The sequence below is a fragment of the Ascaphus truei genome, chromosome 9, assembly GCF_040206685.1.
Source record: "Ascaphus truei isolate aAscTru1 chromosome 9, aAscTru1.hap1, whole genome shotgun sequence".
Classification (NCBI taxonomy): Eukaryota; Metazoa; Chordata; class Amphibia; order Anura; family Ascaphidae; genus Ascaphus; species Ascaphus truei.
The window spans coordinates 49,029,349-49,046,848 of NC_134491.1; the positions used below are offsets into that span (position 1 = coordinate 49,029,349).

At 51.1% G+C, this 17,500-nt stretch overlaps 1 protein-coding gene across 1 annotated transcript in view; it reads left to right on the forward strand.

Moving 5' to 3' along the window:
- Positions 1–9,728: 9,728 nt before the first annotated feature.
- Positions 9,729–17,500, forward strand: part of ABCD4 (ATP binding cassette subfamily D member 4) — a 38,455-nt gene continuing 30,683 nt past the window's right edge. Inside the window, 2 exon segments of the mRNA XM_075614729.1 lie at positions 9,729–9,846; positions 15,767–15,878. Of these exon segments, the coding sequence (XP_075470844.1) occupies positions 9,809–9,846; positions 15,767–15,878 (150 nt within the window). The 5' untranslated portion in view covers positions 9,729–9,808.

A 17,500-nucleotide genomic window follows, 5' to 3' on the forward strand; every position in this document is an offset into this window, starting at 1 on the left:
CACACACCCCCACCCCACACATTGTCACACACACCTCACCCCCCCACCCCACCCCACACATTGTCACACACACCTCACCCCCCCACCCCACACATTGTCACACACCTCACCCCCCCACCCCACACATTGTCACACACCTCACCCCCACCCCACACATTGTCACACACACCTCACCCCCCCACCCCACATATTGTCACACACCTCACCCCCCCACACATTGTCACACACCTCACCCCCCCACCCCACACATTGTCACACACCTCACCCCCCCATCCCACACATTGTCACACACCTCACCCCCCCACACCACACATTGTTACACACCTCACCCACCCCACTACCCCACACATTGTCACATACGTCACTCCCCCCACCCCACACATTGTCACACACCTCACCCCCACCCCACACATTGTTACACACCTCACCCCCCCACCCCACACACCTCATCCCCCCACCCCACACACTGTCACACACCTCACCCCCCCACCCCACACATTGTCACACACACCTCACCCCCCCACTACCCCAAACATTGTCACATACCTCACTCCCCCCACCCCACACATTGTCACACACCTCACCCCCCACCCCACACATTGTCACACACACCTCACCCCCCACCCCACACATTGTCACACACCTCACCCCCCCCACCCCACACATTGTCACACACCTCACCCCCCCCACCCCACACATTGTCACACACCTCACCCCCCCCACCCCACACATTGTCACACACACCTCACCCTCCCCACCCCACACATTGTCACACACCTCACCCCCCACCCACACATTGTCACACACACCTCACCCCCCCACCCCACACATTGTCACACACCTCACCCCCCCCACCCCACACATTGTCACACACCTCACCCCCCCCACCCCACACATTGTCACACACCTCACCCCCCCACCCCACACATTGTCACACACCTCACCCCCCCACCCCACACATTGTTACACACCTCACCCCCCCACTACCCCACACATTGTCACATACCTCACTCCCCCCACCCCACACATTGTCACACACCTCACCCCCCACCCCACACATTGTTACACACCTCACCCCCCCACCCCACACACCTCACCCCCCACCCCACACACTGTCACACACCTCACCCCCCCCACCCCACACATTGTCACACACACCTCACCCCCCCACTACCCCACACATTGTCACATACCTCACTCCCCCACCCCACACATTGTCACACACCTCACCCCCCACCCCACACATTGTTACACAGCTCACTCCCCACCCCACACACCTCACCCCCCCACCCAACACATTGTCACACACACCTCACCCCCCCACCCCACACATTGTCACACACACCTCACCCCCCCACCCCACACATTGTCACACACCTCACCCCCCCACCCCACACATTGTCACACACCTCACCCCCCCATCCCACACATTGTCACACACCTCACCCCCCCACCCCACACATTGTTACACACCTCACCCACCCCACTACCCCACACATTGTCACATACGTCACTCCCCCCACCCCACACATTGTCACACACCTCACCCCCACCCCACACATTGTTACACACCTCACCCCCCCACCCCACACACCTCATCCCCCCACCCCACACACTGTCACACACCTCACCCCCCCACCCCACACATTGTCACACACACCTCACCCCCCCCACTACCCCAAACATTGTCACATACCTCACTCCCCCCACCCCACACATTGTCACACACCTCACCCCCCACCCCACACATTGTCACACACACCTCACCCCCCACCCAACACATTGTCACACACCTCACCCCCCCCCACCCCACACATTGTCACACACCTCACCCCCCCACCCCACACATTGTCACACACCTCACCCCCCCCACCCCACACATTGTCACACACACCTCACCCTCCCCACCCCACACATTGTCACACACCTCACCCCCCACCCCACACATTGTCACACACACCTCACCCCCCACCCCACACATTGTCACACACCTCACCCCCCCCACCCCACACATTGTCACACACCTCACCCCCCCCCACCCCACACATTGTCACACACCTCACCCCCCCACCCCACACATTGTCACACACCTCACCCCCCCACCCCACACATTGTTACACACCTCACCCCCCCACTACCCCACACATTGTCACATACCTCACTCCCCCCACCCCACACATTGTCACACACCTCACCCCCCACCCCACACATTGTTACACACCTCACCCCCCCACCCCACACACCTCACCCCCCTACCCCACACACTGTCACACACCTCACCCCCCCACCCCACACATTGTCACACACACCTCACCCCCCCACTACCCCACACATTGTCACATACCTCACTCCCCCACCCCACACATTGTCACACACCTCACCCCCCACCCCACACATTGTTACACAGCTCACCTCCCCACCCCACACACCTCACCCCCCACCCCACACATTGTCACACACACCTCACCCCCCCACCCCACACATTGTCACACACACCTCACCCCCCCACCCCACACATTGTCACACACACCTCACCCCCCACCCACACATTGTCACACACACCTCACCCCTCTACCCCACACATTGTCACACACACCTCACCCCCCCACCCCACACATTGTCACACACACCTCACCCCCCACCCCACACATTGTCACACACCCTCACATACCCCCCTCCCACCCCACACATTATTACACACCTCACTCCCCCCACCCCACACATTGTCACGCACCTCACTCCCCCCACATCACACATCCTCACACTCCTCACTCCCCCCACACCACACATCCTCACACACCTCAGTCTCCCCACCCCACACATCCTCACACACCTCACTCCCCCCTCCCCACACATCCTCACACACCTCACCCCCCACCCCACACATTGTCACCCCCCCCCCACCCCACACATTGTCACACACCCCCACCCCACACATTGTCACACACACCTCACCCCCCCACCCCACCCCACACATTGTCACACACACCTCACCCCCCCACCCCACACATTGTCACACACCTCACCCCCCCACCCCACACATTGTCACACACCTCACCCCCACCCCACACATTGTCACACACACCTCACCCCCCCACCCCACACATTGTCACACACCTCACCCCCCACCCCACACATTGTCACACACCTCACCCCCCCACCCCACACATTGTCACACACCTCACCCCCCCCCATCCCACACATTGTCACACACCTCACCCCCCCACCCCACACATTGTTACACACCTCACCCACCCCACTACCCCACACATTGTCACATACGTCACTCCCCCACCCCACACATGGTCACACACCTCACCCCCACCCCACACATTGTTACACACCTCACCCCCCCACCCCACACACCTCATCCCCCCACCCCACACACTGTCACACACCTCACCCCCCCCACCCCACACATTGTCACACACACCTCACCCCCCCCACTACCCCAAACATTGTCACATACCTCACTCCCCCCACCCCACACATTGTCACACACACCTCACCCCCCCCACCCCACCCCACACATTGTCACACACACCTCACCCCCCCACCCCACACATTGTCACACATACCTCACCCTCCCCACCCCACACATTGTCACACACCTCACCCCCCACCCCACACATTGTCACACACACCTCACCCCCCCACCCCACACATTGTCACACACCTCACCCCCCCCCACCCCACACATTGTCACACACCTCACCCCCCTCCACCCCACACATTGTCACACACCTCACCCCCCCATCCCACACATTGTCACACACCTCACCCCCCCCACCCCACACATTGTTACACACCTCACCCCCCCCACTACCCCACACATTGTCACATACCTCACTCCCCCCACCCCACACATTGTCACACACCTCACTCCCCACCCCACACATTGTTACACACCTCACCCCCCCACCCCACACACCTCACCCCACACACTGTCACGCACCTCACCCCCCCCACCCCACACATTGTCACACACACCTCACCCCCCCACTACCCCACACATTGTCACATACCTCACTCCCCCCACCCCACACATTGTCACACACTTCACCCCCCACCCCACACATTGTTACACAGCTCACCTCCCCACCCCACACACCTCACCCCCCACCCCACACATTGTCACCCCCCCCACCCCACACATTGTCACACACACCTCACCCCCCCACCCAACACATTGTCACACACCTCACCCCCCCACCCCACACATTGTCACACACACCTCACCCCCCCACCCCACACATTGTGACACACACCTCACCCCCCACCCCACACATTGTCACACACACCTCACCCCTCCACCCCACACATTGTCACACACACCTCACCCCCCCACCCCACCCCACACATTGTCACACACACCTCACCCCCCACCCCACACATTGTCACACACCTCACCCCCCACCCCACACATTGTCACACACACCTCACCCCCCCACCCCACACATTGTCACATACCTCACCCCCCCCCCAACCCACACATTGTCACACACCTCACCCCCCCCCCACCCCACACATTGTCACACACCTCACCCCCCCATCCCACACATTGTCACACACCTCACCCCCCCACCCCGCACATTGTTACACACCTCACCCCCCCCACTACCCCACACATTGTCACATACCTCACTCCCCCCACCCCACCCCACACATTGTCACACACCTCACCCCCCACCCCACACATTGTTACACACCTCACCCCCCCACCCCACACACCTCACCCCCCCACCCCACACACTGTCACACACCTCACCCCCCCCACCCCACACATTGTCACACACACCTCACCCCCCCACTACCCCACACATTGTCACATACCTCACTCCCCCCACCCCACACATTGTCACACACTTCACCCCCCACCCCACACATTGTCACGCACCTCACTCCCCCCACATCACACATCCTCACACTCCTCACTCCCCCCACACTACACATCCTCACACACCTCACTCTCCCCACCCCACACATCCTCACACACCTCACTCCCCCCCTCCCCACACATCCTCACACACCTCACTCCCCCCACACCATACATCCTCACACACCTCACTCTCCCCACACCACACATCCTCACACACCTCACTCCCCCCATCCCACACATTCTCACACACCTCACTCCCCCCACCCCACACATCCTCACACACCTCACTCCCCCCACCCCACACATTCACACACACCTCACTCCCCCCACCCCACACATTCTCACACACTTCACTCCCCACACCCCACACATTCTCACACACCTCACTCCCCCCACCAAACACATTCTCACACACCTCACTCCGCCCACCCCACACATTCTCACACACCTCACCCCCCACCCCACACATTCTCACACACCTCATTCCCTCCACCCCACACATTCTCACACACTTCACTCCCCCAGGAAGATGTGTATGATATGTATATCAGGTGGTTGTGTTTGTACTTCTGGGTGTTTAGGTATCTCAGAAATGCATGTGAGTGTTTGTATCTCAGATTCATGGGTGTGTGTGTGTGTGTGTGTGTATATTTCAGATGCTTGTGTGTATCTCAGATGTCTGTGTATTTTACATGCGTTTGTGTGTGTATCTCAGATGTGAGTTTATAGGTGTGTGTATTTTATATATGCGTGTGTGTGTATTTCAGGTGTGTGTATCTGAGATGTGTGAGTTTGTAGGTGTGTATGTATTTAAGGTATGTATCTGAGGTGTGTATGTATTTCAGGTATGTGTGTGTGTATATCTCCGGTGTTTGTGTATCGCAAGACCCAAGAACTGTAGAAGCAGACCTGTGCGAGACGCTCCGTAAACGTGTAACTGGAGATGTAAGCGAATGTAACTGATATAGTGAGGAAGACTAACGAAGATAACAAAAGCTTGAAGACAAAGCAGCGACTTGGGAAGAAGCAAATCATTGCACTCAAACAAGACCATCCATCAACAATAAAAGGCTGTGCACTTATCAGAAAGAGGGTTCAGGAATTCTACATTAAATTGTATAACAGGTAACACAGGCAACCATAATCCATGAGCGAGAAGAAACCCCCAATAATGTACCATGCGTCCTTCCAGAACAAAGCAAAGGTAATAAAATACATGAGGAATGGGAAGGCTCCCGGGGAAGATGGAATTACTGCTGAAACTTGAAAGATTCTGGAGAAGAAGTAGAGAAAATCCCTACAAACCTCTTTACACGCGGCTTGAAGAACAGGAACATTCCAGCACAATTCTCCTACTACTGTCTCCAAAAGTTCCCCTACCTACCAATTAGATTGTAAGCTCCTTGGAGCAGGGACTCCTCTTCCTTAATGTTACTTTTATGTCTGAAGCACTTATTCCCATGACCTGTTATTTATATTATTTGTTATGTATATGATTACCACATGTATTACTGCTGTGAAGCGCTATGTACATTATGGCGCTATATAAATAAAGACATACAATACAATACAACAATGGAGCGATGCCAGTTATCCTCATCCACAAGAAAGGAGACAAAGACTTCCTCAAGCACCACAGATCCAGTCACTTCCAATCACTTACAGGATATTTACAAAGCTTCTCACTAATATATTCCAACAGAGCCTGGACTTTGCCCGGAGAAGCAGCGGGATGTCACAGCGCGCACAGCACAATGCGCCACATCCAACAAGTACAAGAAGTGATTTCCCGAAGTAATGAATACGATCGGCCGCTCTCCTTAGGATTCGTAGATTGTGACAAAGCATTTGATTCTGTCTAGACATTTTAAATGCACGAAGAAGACCTAGTTGGAGACTTCCTGGAATTCCATCAACCTTAAGATGGTCGCTCATTGTCAGAGCTTCTGCTCAGCCTTTATACACCCAGCATCTGCTGGTTTAAGCTATTTCAGTGAAATTGCATGATACAGTGTGACTCAGAGCTGGAGCCTTTTTAGCAGGACCAATATTTCCAAATTTGATCATGTTCCCTAGAAAACCAGAATAATCACATTTTCGGACCTACCACATGACATGACCCTCAGATGCAGATGTGACTGGGCTCAATCACCGGAGATGCTGAAAGGATTCGCAGTACTAGTAGGTCTCTCCTGATAAGATAGTAACTAGAGATGGCTGGATTTGGATCCGCCACGAATCTGCCGGTTCCTTTGGTCCGCTGCGTGCGCGCGTCCGCGTGTGCACGCCTCCGTTTGCTGGGCGATGTGTGATCATCCCCAACAGACGGAATGAGGCGACATCCAGGAAGTGTGTACCCGTGTCCCTGAAGCGTCCTGAAGCTAATTTTATTTAATTTATTTTTATTTATTATAGTTTTAGTTTACCGAGGTTTATACCCCCCCCCCTCCCCAGCACAGATCTGCACTTAAACCCACTGCACAGAGGGGATCATATACTGAGGGGGGGTCCCCCGTCCCATCCCCACTACCGAGTCTCTGGTCAATTTCGGCAGCCAATCAATGTAAAACGTCTGGGCATTGATTGGCTGCTGAAACTGACGTCGCGCTGCTGCAGCCGGAGATCACAGGTTGAAAAGACTCCCGCGACTGCAGCAACGCCGATGCCGCACTTTGCAGCCAATGGTAGTTTCAATACTGAACACTACCATTGGCCGCCAGGAATCTGTGACGAACGCGCGCACCTAAGCGCACGTCGTGTAGCGCGCTGTGTGAGCGGGGCCTTAGAGTCCGTATTTTGGAGCACGTCGGCAATATTAGAAAGAAGCTGATGACCCGCAACGTTTCGAAACATTTCTCCATATTCCACAACGCCGACCCAAGGGGCCTAAAATATAGGGCCTAAAATATAGGGCCTAAAATATAGGGCCATCGAACATGTTTAACATAGTTGGAGAGGTCGCGAAAGGGACAGAAAACTCATCCAAAGCGAGAGTATTTGAATTTTTAAATTGAAGACTGTAATACCAGATGGCTTGACCGTAGATATAGACATCGCTGCTTTTCTTTGATCCCCAATCTGGTTTTATCAGCTTTTTATCAAGTATTTTATAGGACTGTAAACATTGTATTATAGGTTGGACGTTCTCGCTCTCTCAATTTTATTATATATATGTATTTGTTTTATCATATGGTTATTTTTATCATATGGTTATTGTTGATTTTTATTCATTTTTATTTATTCTTATAATATGCATTTTTATGAATATTTTTAACACTTGTGTCTTTTGTACATTTCCCTCCAAGTATATGAGGACGATTGCATATATGATTATTAACACCGCCTTCATGTTTTATTCCAGTTCCATTGGAGGCGTTCTTTCCGTGTTTTCCGTTAACGGATTATATTATATTAATACCAAGTGTTAAAGGGATGTTGTTATAGTTCGATCCCATTTTCAGTATTTTTACCATTGATATTTGATAAAAGTGTATGTGTATTTGTGTTAAATATTTAGAGATTTTAGTGTAGGGCATTTTGTGTTGCTGTTTTAATTGGCCAAACATAGTTACTGCCTGCTAAGCGGTATATTCATATTTGGACTATACTGATAGGTGAATATAGATTATTTATTGGAGACCCAGTATCACTACGTCAATCGACTCCAGAGTTGGTTGATTGGTAGCTAGGCGAACGTGATCCGGAAGGCTGACGTCACCGCGCGGAGACGTCAGCTGGAACGCGTGGTGAAACGCGGATGTTGGAGGGGACCAGGATCGGGGAAACTGGTAGTGCACCAGCCCCTCCGTGAGAACTCCTACGACCACGCTACTTCTGGCTTTCACCGCCGGAACACCTAGCCTGCAGCCTGTTGGTACAATGCCCATGTTGAGGGTCAGCATGTGAGTGTATGGATTTTATTCACTGTGTGTATGCCAATACATCGTGACCTTATGCACCATCCTGTTCTTGTCTCTTTTTCCTGTGTGGTTGGGGTGAGAATCCATGTGTAGCTGCCTATTATCCTGCATCAAACTGACTACATTGAGATGTTCCTACCCCTACCTTGGGCATACAACGCTTGCATATCTTGGCGAAATTGTGAGTGTACATTCCTATCAAGTTCTGGCTTTCTTTCTTTCATAAAGCACCGATGATTTGTGCTCCATGATTCACCATTCAACACTATGATTGAGAAGTGAGTGAGAAGAGGTAAGGTGAGTATGATTGAGAAGAGTGGCTCAGTGAGTAAAGACGCTGACTGTCACAGAGTGTGAAGCAGGGGAGCCTGGTTCTATTCCCGGTGTTGGCTCCTTGTGACCTTGGGCAAGTCGCTTTATCTCCCTGTGCCTCAGGCACCAAAAAAAACCCATAGATTGTAAGCTCCACGGGACAGGGACCTGTGCCTGCAAAATGTCTCTGTAAAGCGCTACGTAAAAAAAGCAGCGCTATACAAGAACACATTATTATTATCATTATTATTAAGAGTAAGGTGAGTTTGCGTGAGAAATGTAAGATGATTAAGATGAGTGCGAAGAATAAGGTGAGAATGAGTGAGAAGAATAAAGTGAGAAGTGTAAGGTGAGTATGAGTGAGAAGAATAAGGTGAGTATGAGTGAGAAGAATAAGGTGAGTATGAGTGAGAAGTGTAAGGTGAGTATGAGTGAGAAGAATGAGGTGAGGTGAGTCAGAGTGAGGATGAATCTTCAGCCTGCTAGTAACACACTATACAAATAAAGACATACATACATACATACACTGAGTAGATGCATTGAAAGTATCACATCACGTGCACTGTGCAGCTCAGGCCCCGCCCACATGACGGTCCAGTCCCATCCACCGCCCATATGTTTAGGCCACGCCCTCCTGATAGGATTCCGAAAGGACTTTGTTACAGTCACGTGTTAGGACTTAGGAGCGCGGAGCATCATGGGAATGAGGAGTCCGGAGAGAGAACGGGGCACCCGGTAAGAGAGGAGAGAAATTATGCTAGCTTAACCCTACTAATGCCAGCCTTACCCTACTAATGCCAGCCTTACCCTACTAATGACAGCCTTATCCTACTAATGCCAGCCTTACCCTACTAATGCCAGCCTTACCCTACTAATGCCAGCTTAACCCTACTAATGCCAGCCTTACCCTACTAATGCCAGCTTAACCCTACTAATGCCAGCCTTACCCTACTAATGCCAGCTTAACCCTACTAATGCCAGCCTTACCCTAATAATGCCAGCTTAACCCTACTAATGCCAGCCTTAAACTACTAATGCCAGCCTTACCCTACTAATGCCAGCCTTACCCTACTAATGCCAGCCTTACCCTAATAATGCCAGCTTAACCCTACTAATGCCAGCTTAACCCTAATAATGCCAGCCTTACCCTAATAATGCCAGCCTTTCCCTAATAATGCCAGCCTTTCCCTAATAATGCCAGCCTTACCCTACTAATGCCGGCCTTACCCTAATAATGCCAGTTTAACCCTACTAATGCCAGCCTTACCCTACTAATGCCAGCCTTAAACTACTAATGCCAGCCTTACCCTAATAATGCCAGTTTAACCCTACTAATGCCAGCCTTACCCTAATAATGCCAGCGTAACCCTACTAATGCCAGCCTTACCCTAATAATGCCAGCCTTACCATACTAATGCCAGCCTTACCCTAATAATGCCAGCTTAACCCTACTAATGCCAGCCTTACCCTACTAATGCCAGCCTTACCCTAATAATGCCAGTTTAACCCTACTAATGCCAGCCTTACCCTACTAATGCCAGCCTTACCCTAATAATGCCAGCTTAACCCTACCAATGCCAGCCTTACCCTACTAATGCCAGCCTTACCCTGAAAAATGCCAGCTTAACCCTACTAATGCCAGCTTAACCCTACTAATGCCAGCCTTACCCTAATAATGCCAGCCTTTCCCTAATAATGCCAGCCTTACCCTACTAATGCCAGCCTTACCTTAATAATGCCCACCTAACCCTAATAATGCCAACCGTAGCCTAATAATGCCAACCGTAGCCTAATAATGCCAACCGTACCCTAATAATGTCAACCGTACCCTAATAATGCCAGCTTTACCCTAATAATGGCAGCCTAACCCTAATAATGCCAGCCTAATCCTAATAATGCTAGTCTTACCCTAATAATGCCAGCCTTATCCTAATAATGTCAGCCTTACCCTAATAATGTCAGCCTTACCCTAATAATGCCAGCCTTACCCTAATAATGCCAGCCTTACCCTAATAATGCCAGCCTTATCCTAATAATGTCAGCTTTACCCTAGTAATGCCAGTAATCTGTCTGATTGTCATTACTGGAGTCAAGAAGGAATTTATTTTCCCCTTGTGAGATATCATTGAATAATGTGTCACTGGGGTTTTTTTATTTGCCTTCCTCTGGATCAATATACTATACAAATATAGGAGAAGTATCTGTTGTCTACATTTAACATATCTTTTTTTCAACCTCAGCTACTTTGCTACTAGACATGGGCAAAAAAAAAGTTGCGTCTTTGGATCCGCTGGTTCCTTTGTTCCGCGGATCAGTCTCAACAATCCGCCATTCTGGGTTTTTGTTTGGCGAGAGAGACTGGCGTTCAATTTATGGTCAAAGTGCAGAGGTCGCTTGTTCCAAAGTGCAAGGGTGTAGGTGATCCAAAACGAAAGCATGTATCATGAACAAATAAAGAAATAAATATGCAGTCTGAAGTGTCCCTCTTTTGTATTAGCAGCGTGTAGAGAAGCAGTAGCACCTCATAAATACATGTGTCCGTGCAGAGTGCCTACGGGAGCCGTAACTGGCGCAGTGGTACCGGGAGCTGTAACTGGCGCAGTGGTACCGGGAGCTGTAACTGGCGCAGTGCCTACGGGAGCCGTAAGCAGCACAGTGCCTACGGGAGCCGTAACTGACGCAGTGCCTCCGGGAGCCGTAATTGGCGCAGTGCCTCCGGGAGCCGTAACTGGCGCAGTGCCTCCGGGAGCCGTAACTGGCGCAGTGCCTCCGGGAGCCGTAACTGGCGCAGTGCCTCCGGGAGCCGTAACTGGCGCAGTGCCTCCGGGATCCGTAACTGACGCAGTGCCTCCGGGAGCCGTAACTGACGCAGTGCCTCCGGGAGCCATAACTGGCGCAGTGCCTCCGGGAGCCGTAACTGGCGCAGTGCCTCCGGGAGCCGTAACTGGCGCAGTGCCTCCGGGAGCCGTAACTGGCGCAGTGCCTCCGGGAGCCGTAACTAGGGCAGTGCCTACGGGAGCCGTAACTGACGCAGTGCCTCCGGGAGCCGTAACTGGCGCAGTGCCTCCGGGAGCCGTAACTAGCGCAGTGCCTACGGGAGCCGTAACTGACGCAGTGCCTCCGGGAGCCGTAATTGGCGCAGTGCCACCGGGAGCCGTAACTTGCGCAGTGCCTCTGGGAGCCGTAACTGACGCAGTGGTACCGGGAGCTGTAACTGGCGCAGTGCCTACGGGAGCCGTAAGCAGCACAGTGCCTACGGGAGCCGTAACTAGGGTAGAGCTGTCCTCGCTCCTCCTGATTTCAGTCCCCGATGTTGGGCGTCTGGATTAGTTGAAATCCTTTGGGATACAGAGGGGGTGCTCACGCTTGTGTGCTGCCGGGAGATCTGCGGTTGGAGGTTACCGATTCTGCGTCGGGACCGTGACAAGTAAAAATACAAACGGTGAACAGCAGCACAGGGCGATGAAGGAGGGCTAAGTGTGGGATCAAAGTGTGTATTAGATCATCATAAAAAGAGGCACAAAAACCAGTCCTCCCCACGCGTTTCACACACACACACACACACACAGAGCGCTTTATCAAGGAGTGTCGCTTGTACGTCTCAAGATATCTGAAATGGCCTCCATACCGGAAGTGATGCTAGATCAATCGAGAATTGTCCTCATGTGTTACCGCAGGTTACCGACGTCATGTGTGATTATTACAAAAGAAACGTCTCTCAGAGACTGAATCTCCTAACGCAGGGGGGCTCAACTCCAGTCCTCAATCCCCCCCCCCCCCCAACAGGTCAGGTTTTCAGGATATCCCAGCTTTTCGACTGAGCCACTGATTGACCCACCTGTGCAGAAGTAGGGACTGATTGAGTCACCTGTGCTGAAGCAGGGATATCCTGAAAACCTGATATGTTGGGGGGGGGGGGGGGGGGGGGGTCTTAAGGACTGGAGTTTTGCACCCCTTTCCTAACGTAAGACGGAGTACGCCCGCGCGCGTTCCACGCATTGCAATCTGACTACCCTGCATCACTCTAAAACGGAACGTGAATAACAAAGTACATATTCACACTTAAAGAAAAAAAGTACATACCAAGTTACAAAGTGCCTCTATAGAGAAAAGTCAGAGAGAGACACCCTTAAAAGCCGTGTTTAAAGCAGCATGCATTGGCTTAAGGGTTTAACCATGGTCTTGGTTTAATATGGTCTTGAGACAAAAGATGGCACTGTGTTTTCATTTGCATGTTATTTCCCAGAATCCCTTGCTCCAGTGGAAGAACTGTAGGCTAGTAGATAATGGTGAAAGGCAGGGTTGCAGACCTGTTTAAGACATGTGAATGTGCTCACAAGTAATATTTTTACTTGATATATATTAACAAAAGTATTAATTCATCTGCAACTCTTAAATCTGACGGATCTATATGGGAATATTCAGACCAGATATAAAAGACATAGGGGCCTATTCACTAAACTTCAATAAGTGACTTAACACTTCTTAGGCCTTGGCCATGTTTAGCGCTTGCTGGCGGAAGCGTGCTGAGGCGCGCTCCCGCTCAGCACTGAGCCCCTACAGCCGCAATTAGAGCGGCTTTAGTAGGGGCTCATCTTCGCTTCCGCGCGCTTGCGGAAGCACAGGTCTTAGGGGAATTTAAAATTCCCCTGCTTGCCGGCGCGACAGGCCGGTCACGTGAGCGGTTCGCCCAATGAGGGCGTGACGCGCCCCCGGCCCGCCCCCTGACGGCCCGCTGACAGCGTGTGCGGTAAGCAACCGCAAGGCCAGGGATAGCACCCGCTTTCCCTGCGCCTCAGCACGCCAGCAGAGAGCCTGGCCAAGGCCTTACACTTTACAAGCGATTTTGCTTGTGTAGCTATTCACAAAGCTTCGATAACATGGCAATATCGCTTGTAAACGGCTTTTTAGCGCTCATTATCACTCTAGCTATTACAACCCGTGCGGTAGCTCACACAATGCCCAAACTCACACTTTTTGCCAGTAAGTGCTACTCACAGAGCTCTGAGGTGCACATCGCGGTTAAACAGTCGCTTTATTTTATCCTCACCCAAAGGGTGGCGAGACAGGAAGCGCGATTTGCCTAAGACGGAGTTTCTTTTAAGCGTTACTACATAGGATTGAAGCCGGGGGTCTCTGGAGCTGAAACGCATTAATATCAGCTCCAGGGACCCCCAGATTCCATCCTATGTAATACAAATAACAGGTGACCATCATTACCCCTTAGTGGCTAACCGCGAAGGTAATGAAGGGGTTACATGGCAGTACCTGGTTTGTTGTTGGTAGAGGAGGTGGGTGAAGGTGGTAGTTCCCCAGGGTGGACGGTTAGGCCTCCCGGGAGGGAGTTGCGGGAGGGGTTAACCCCTTAGCGGTTGTACCCACTATGGTAAGGGAGGGGTTAACCCCTCCGAGGAGGCCTAACCACCCACCATGGGGCAACTGCAACCTTTACCGACCCCCTCTACCGCCAACAAACCAGGTACTGCTGTTTAACCCCTTCATTACCTTAGTGCAGGGGAGCGCAAACTTTTTGTGCTGCGCCCCCCTGTCCCTCTGCCCCCGGCTCTCGCGCCCCCCTGCCTACCTGCATCCGCGTCAGATGACGCTGCGTGGGCGTGTGACGTCAAGTCACATGGCGCCGCGGCTTCTATCGTTGCCGCGTTGCCATGGCGACGCAACACAGACGGCTGAATCGCTGTAAGTAAACAGTTGCAGGGGCCTCACGCGATCCCCCGGCATTTCATTTAAATGCCTGGGGAAGAGCGCGGGGCCTCTGCAACTGCCACGCCCCCCCAGCACAATCTCCCGCCCCCCCTGGGGGTCGCGCCCCCCACTTTGCGCACCGCTGCCTTAGTGATTAGCCACTAAAGTAATGACGATTGCCCTTTGTTTTTTATTTATTTTTGCACATATTATTGAAGCAGGGGGTCTCCGGAGCTGAACCGCATAACTTTCAGGTCCGGGGACCGCCTGCTTCCCGAGGTACATTCTCCAGTATGGGGTGCAAGCGTGAATGTCCCGGTCACATGGGTGTGACGCGGGACATTTAAACTTGCAGGAGATACCGGCACCCAATACGGAGGCCTGTACCTCGGGAGGCAGGGGGTCCCCGGACCTGAAAGTCATGCGGTTCAGCTCTGCTGGTGACACAAATCAGCAAAATGTAAGTTATGTCTCCTCTCTCCCCCCTCCCTCTTTTCCCCTCCCTCTTTTCCCCTCCCTCTTCTCCTCTTCGCCTCCCCACTTCTCTCTTCTCGTCTCCCCTCTGCTCCCCTCCACTCTTGCTCCCCCTTCTTCTCTTCTTCCCCCTTCTTCTCTTCTTCCCCCTTCTTCTCTTCTTCCCCCTTCTTCTCTTCTTCCCCCTTCTTCTCTTCTTTCCCCTTCTCCCCTCCTCTCTTCTTCCCCTTCTCCTCTTCTCCCCCCTCCTCTTCTTTTCCCCCTCCTCTTCTTTTCCCCCCTCCTCTTCTTTTACACCCTCTTCTTCTTTCCCCCCCTCCTCTCTTCTTCTCCCTCCTCTATCCCCCCATCTTCTCTCTTCTATCCCCCATCTTCTCCCCCCCCCATCTTCTCTCTTCTCTCCCCCCCCAACTTCTCTCTTCTCTCCCCCCCATCTTCTCTCCCCCACCTTTTCTCTCTGCCGCCCCCCTCTCTGCAGGCTGCGTTTGGATTGGCTGTTCCTGCGCCGATTCCTCAGGTTTCGGGCTGTTCTGTTTCCTGATTGGAGGTCGCAGAATGTGCTCATGTTCCTTACATTGCTCGGCGTGGCCCTCACAGGTGTGTGTGTGTGCAATATATAGATATGTGTGTGTGTGTGTGTGCAATATATAGATATGTGTGTGTGTGTGTGTGCAATATATAGATATGTGTGTGTGTGTGTGTGCAATATATAGATATGTGTGTGTGTGTGTGTGCAATATATAGATATGTGTGTGTGTGTGTGCAATATATAGATATGTGTGTGTGTGCGTGCAATATATAGATATGTGTGTGTGTGCGTGCAATATATAGATATGTGTGTGTGTGCGTGCAATATATAGATATGTGTGTGTGTGCGTGCAATATATAGATGTGTGTGTGTGTGTGTGCAATATATAGATGTGTGTGTGTGTGTGCAATATATAGATATGTGTGTGTGTGTGTGCAATATATAGATATGTGTGTGTGTGCGTGTGCAATATATAGATATGTGTGTGTGTGTGTGTGCAATATATAGATATGTGTGTGTGTGTGTGCAATATATAGATATGTGTGTGTGTGCGTGCAATATATAGATATGTGTGTGTGTGCGTGTGCAATATATAGATATGTGTGTGTGTGTGTGTGCAATATATAGATATGTGTGTGTGTGTGTGCAATATATAGATATGTGTGTGTGTGCGTGCAATATATAGATATGTGTGTGTGTGTGTGCAATATATAGATATGTGTGTGTGTGCGTGCAATATATAGATATGTGTGTGTGTGTGTGTGCAATATATAGATATGTGTGTGTGTGCGTGCAATATATAGATATGTGTGTGTGTGCGTGCAATATATAGATATGTGTGTGCGTGCGTGTGCAATATATAGATATGTGTGTGTGCGCGTGCAATATATAGATATGTATGTGTGCGCGTGCAATATATAGATATGTGTGTGTGCGCGTGCAATATATAGATATGTGTGTGTGTGTGTGTGCAATATATAGATATGTGTGTGTGCGCGTGCAATATATAGATATGTGTGTGTGTGCGTGCAATATATAGATATGTGTGTGTGTGTGTGTGCAATATATAGATATGTGTGTGTGTGCGTGCAATATATAGATATGTGTGTGTGTGCGTGCAATATATAGATGTGTGTGCGTGCAATATATAGATATGTGTGTGTGTGCGTGCAATATATAGATATGTGTGTGTGTGTGTGCAATATATAGATATGTGTGTGTGTGTGTGTGCAATATATAGATATGTGTGTGTGTGCGTGCAATATATAGATATGTGTGTGTGTGTGTGTGCAATATATAGATATGTGTGTGTGTGCGTGCAATATATAGATATGTGTGTGTGTGCGTGCAATATATAGATGTGTGTGCGTGCAATATATAGATATGTGTGTGTGTGCGTGCAATATATAGATATGTGTGTGTGTGTGTGCAATATATAGATATGTGTGTGTGTGCGTGCAATATATAGATATGTGTGTGTGCGCGTGCAATATATAGATATGTGTGTGTGCGCGTGCAATATATATATATGTGTGTGTGCGCGTGCAATATATAGATATGTGTGTGTGTGCACGTGCAATATATAGATATGTGTGTGTGCGCGTGCAATATATAGATATGTGTGTGTGTGCGTGCAATATATAGATATGTGTGTGTGTGCGTGCAATATATAGATATGTGTGT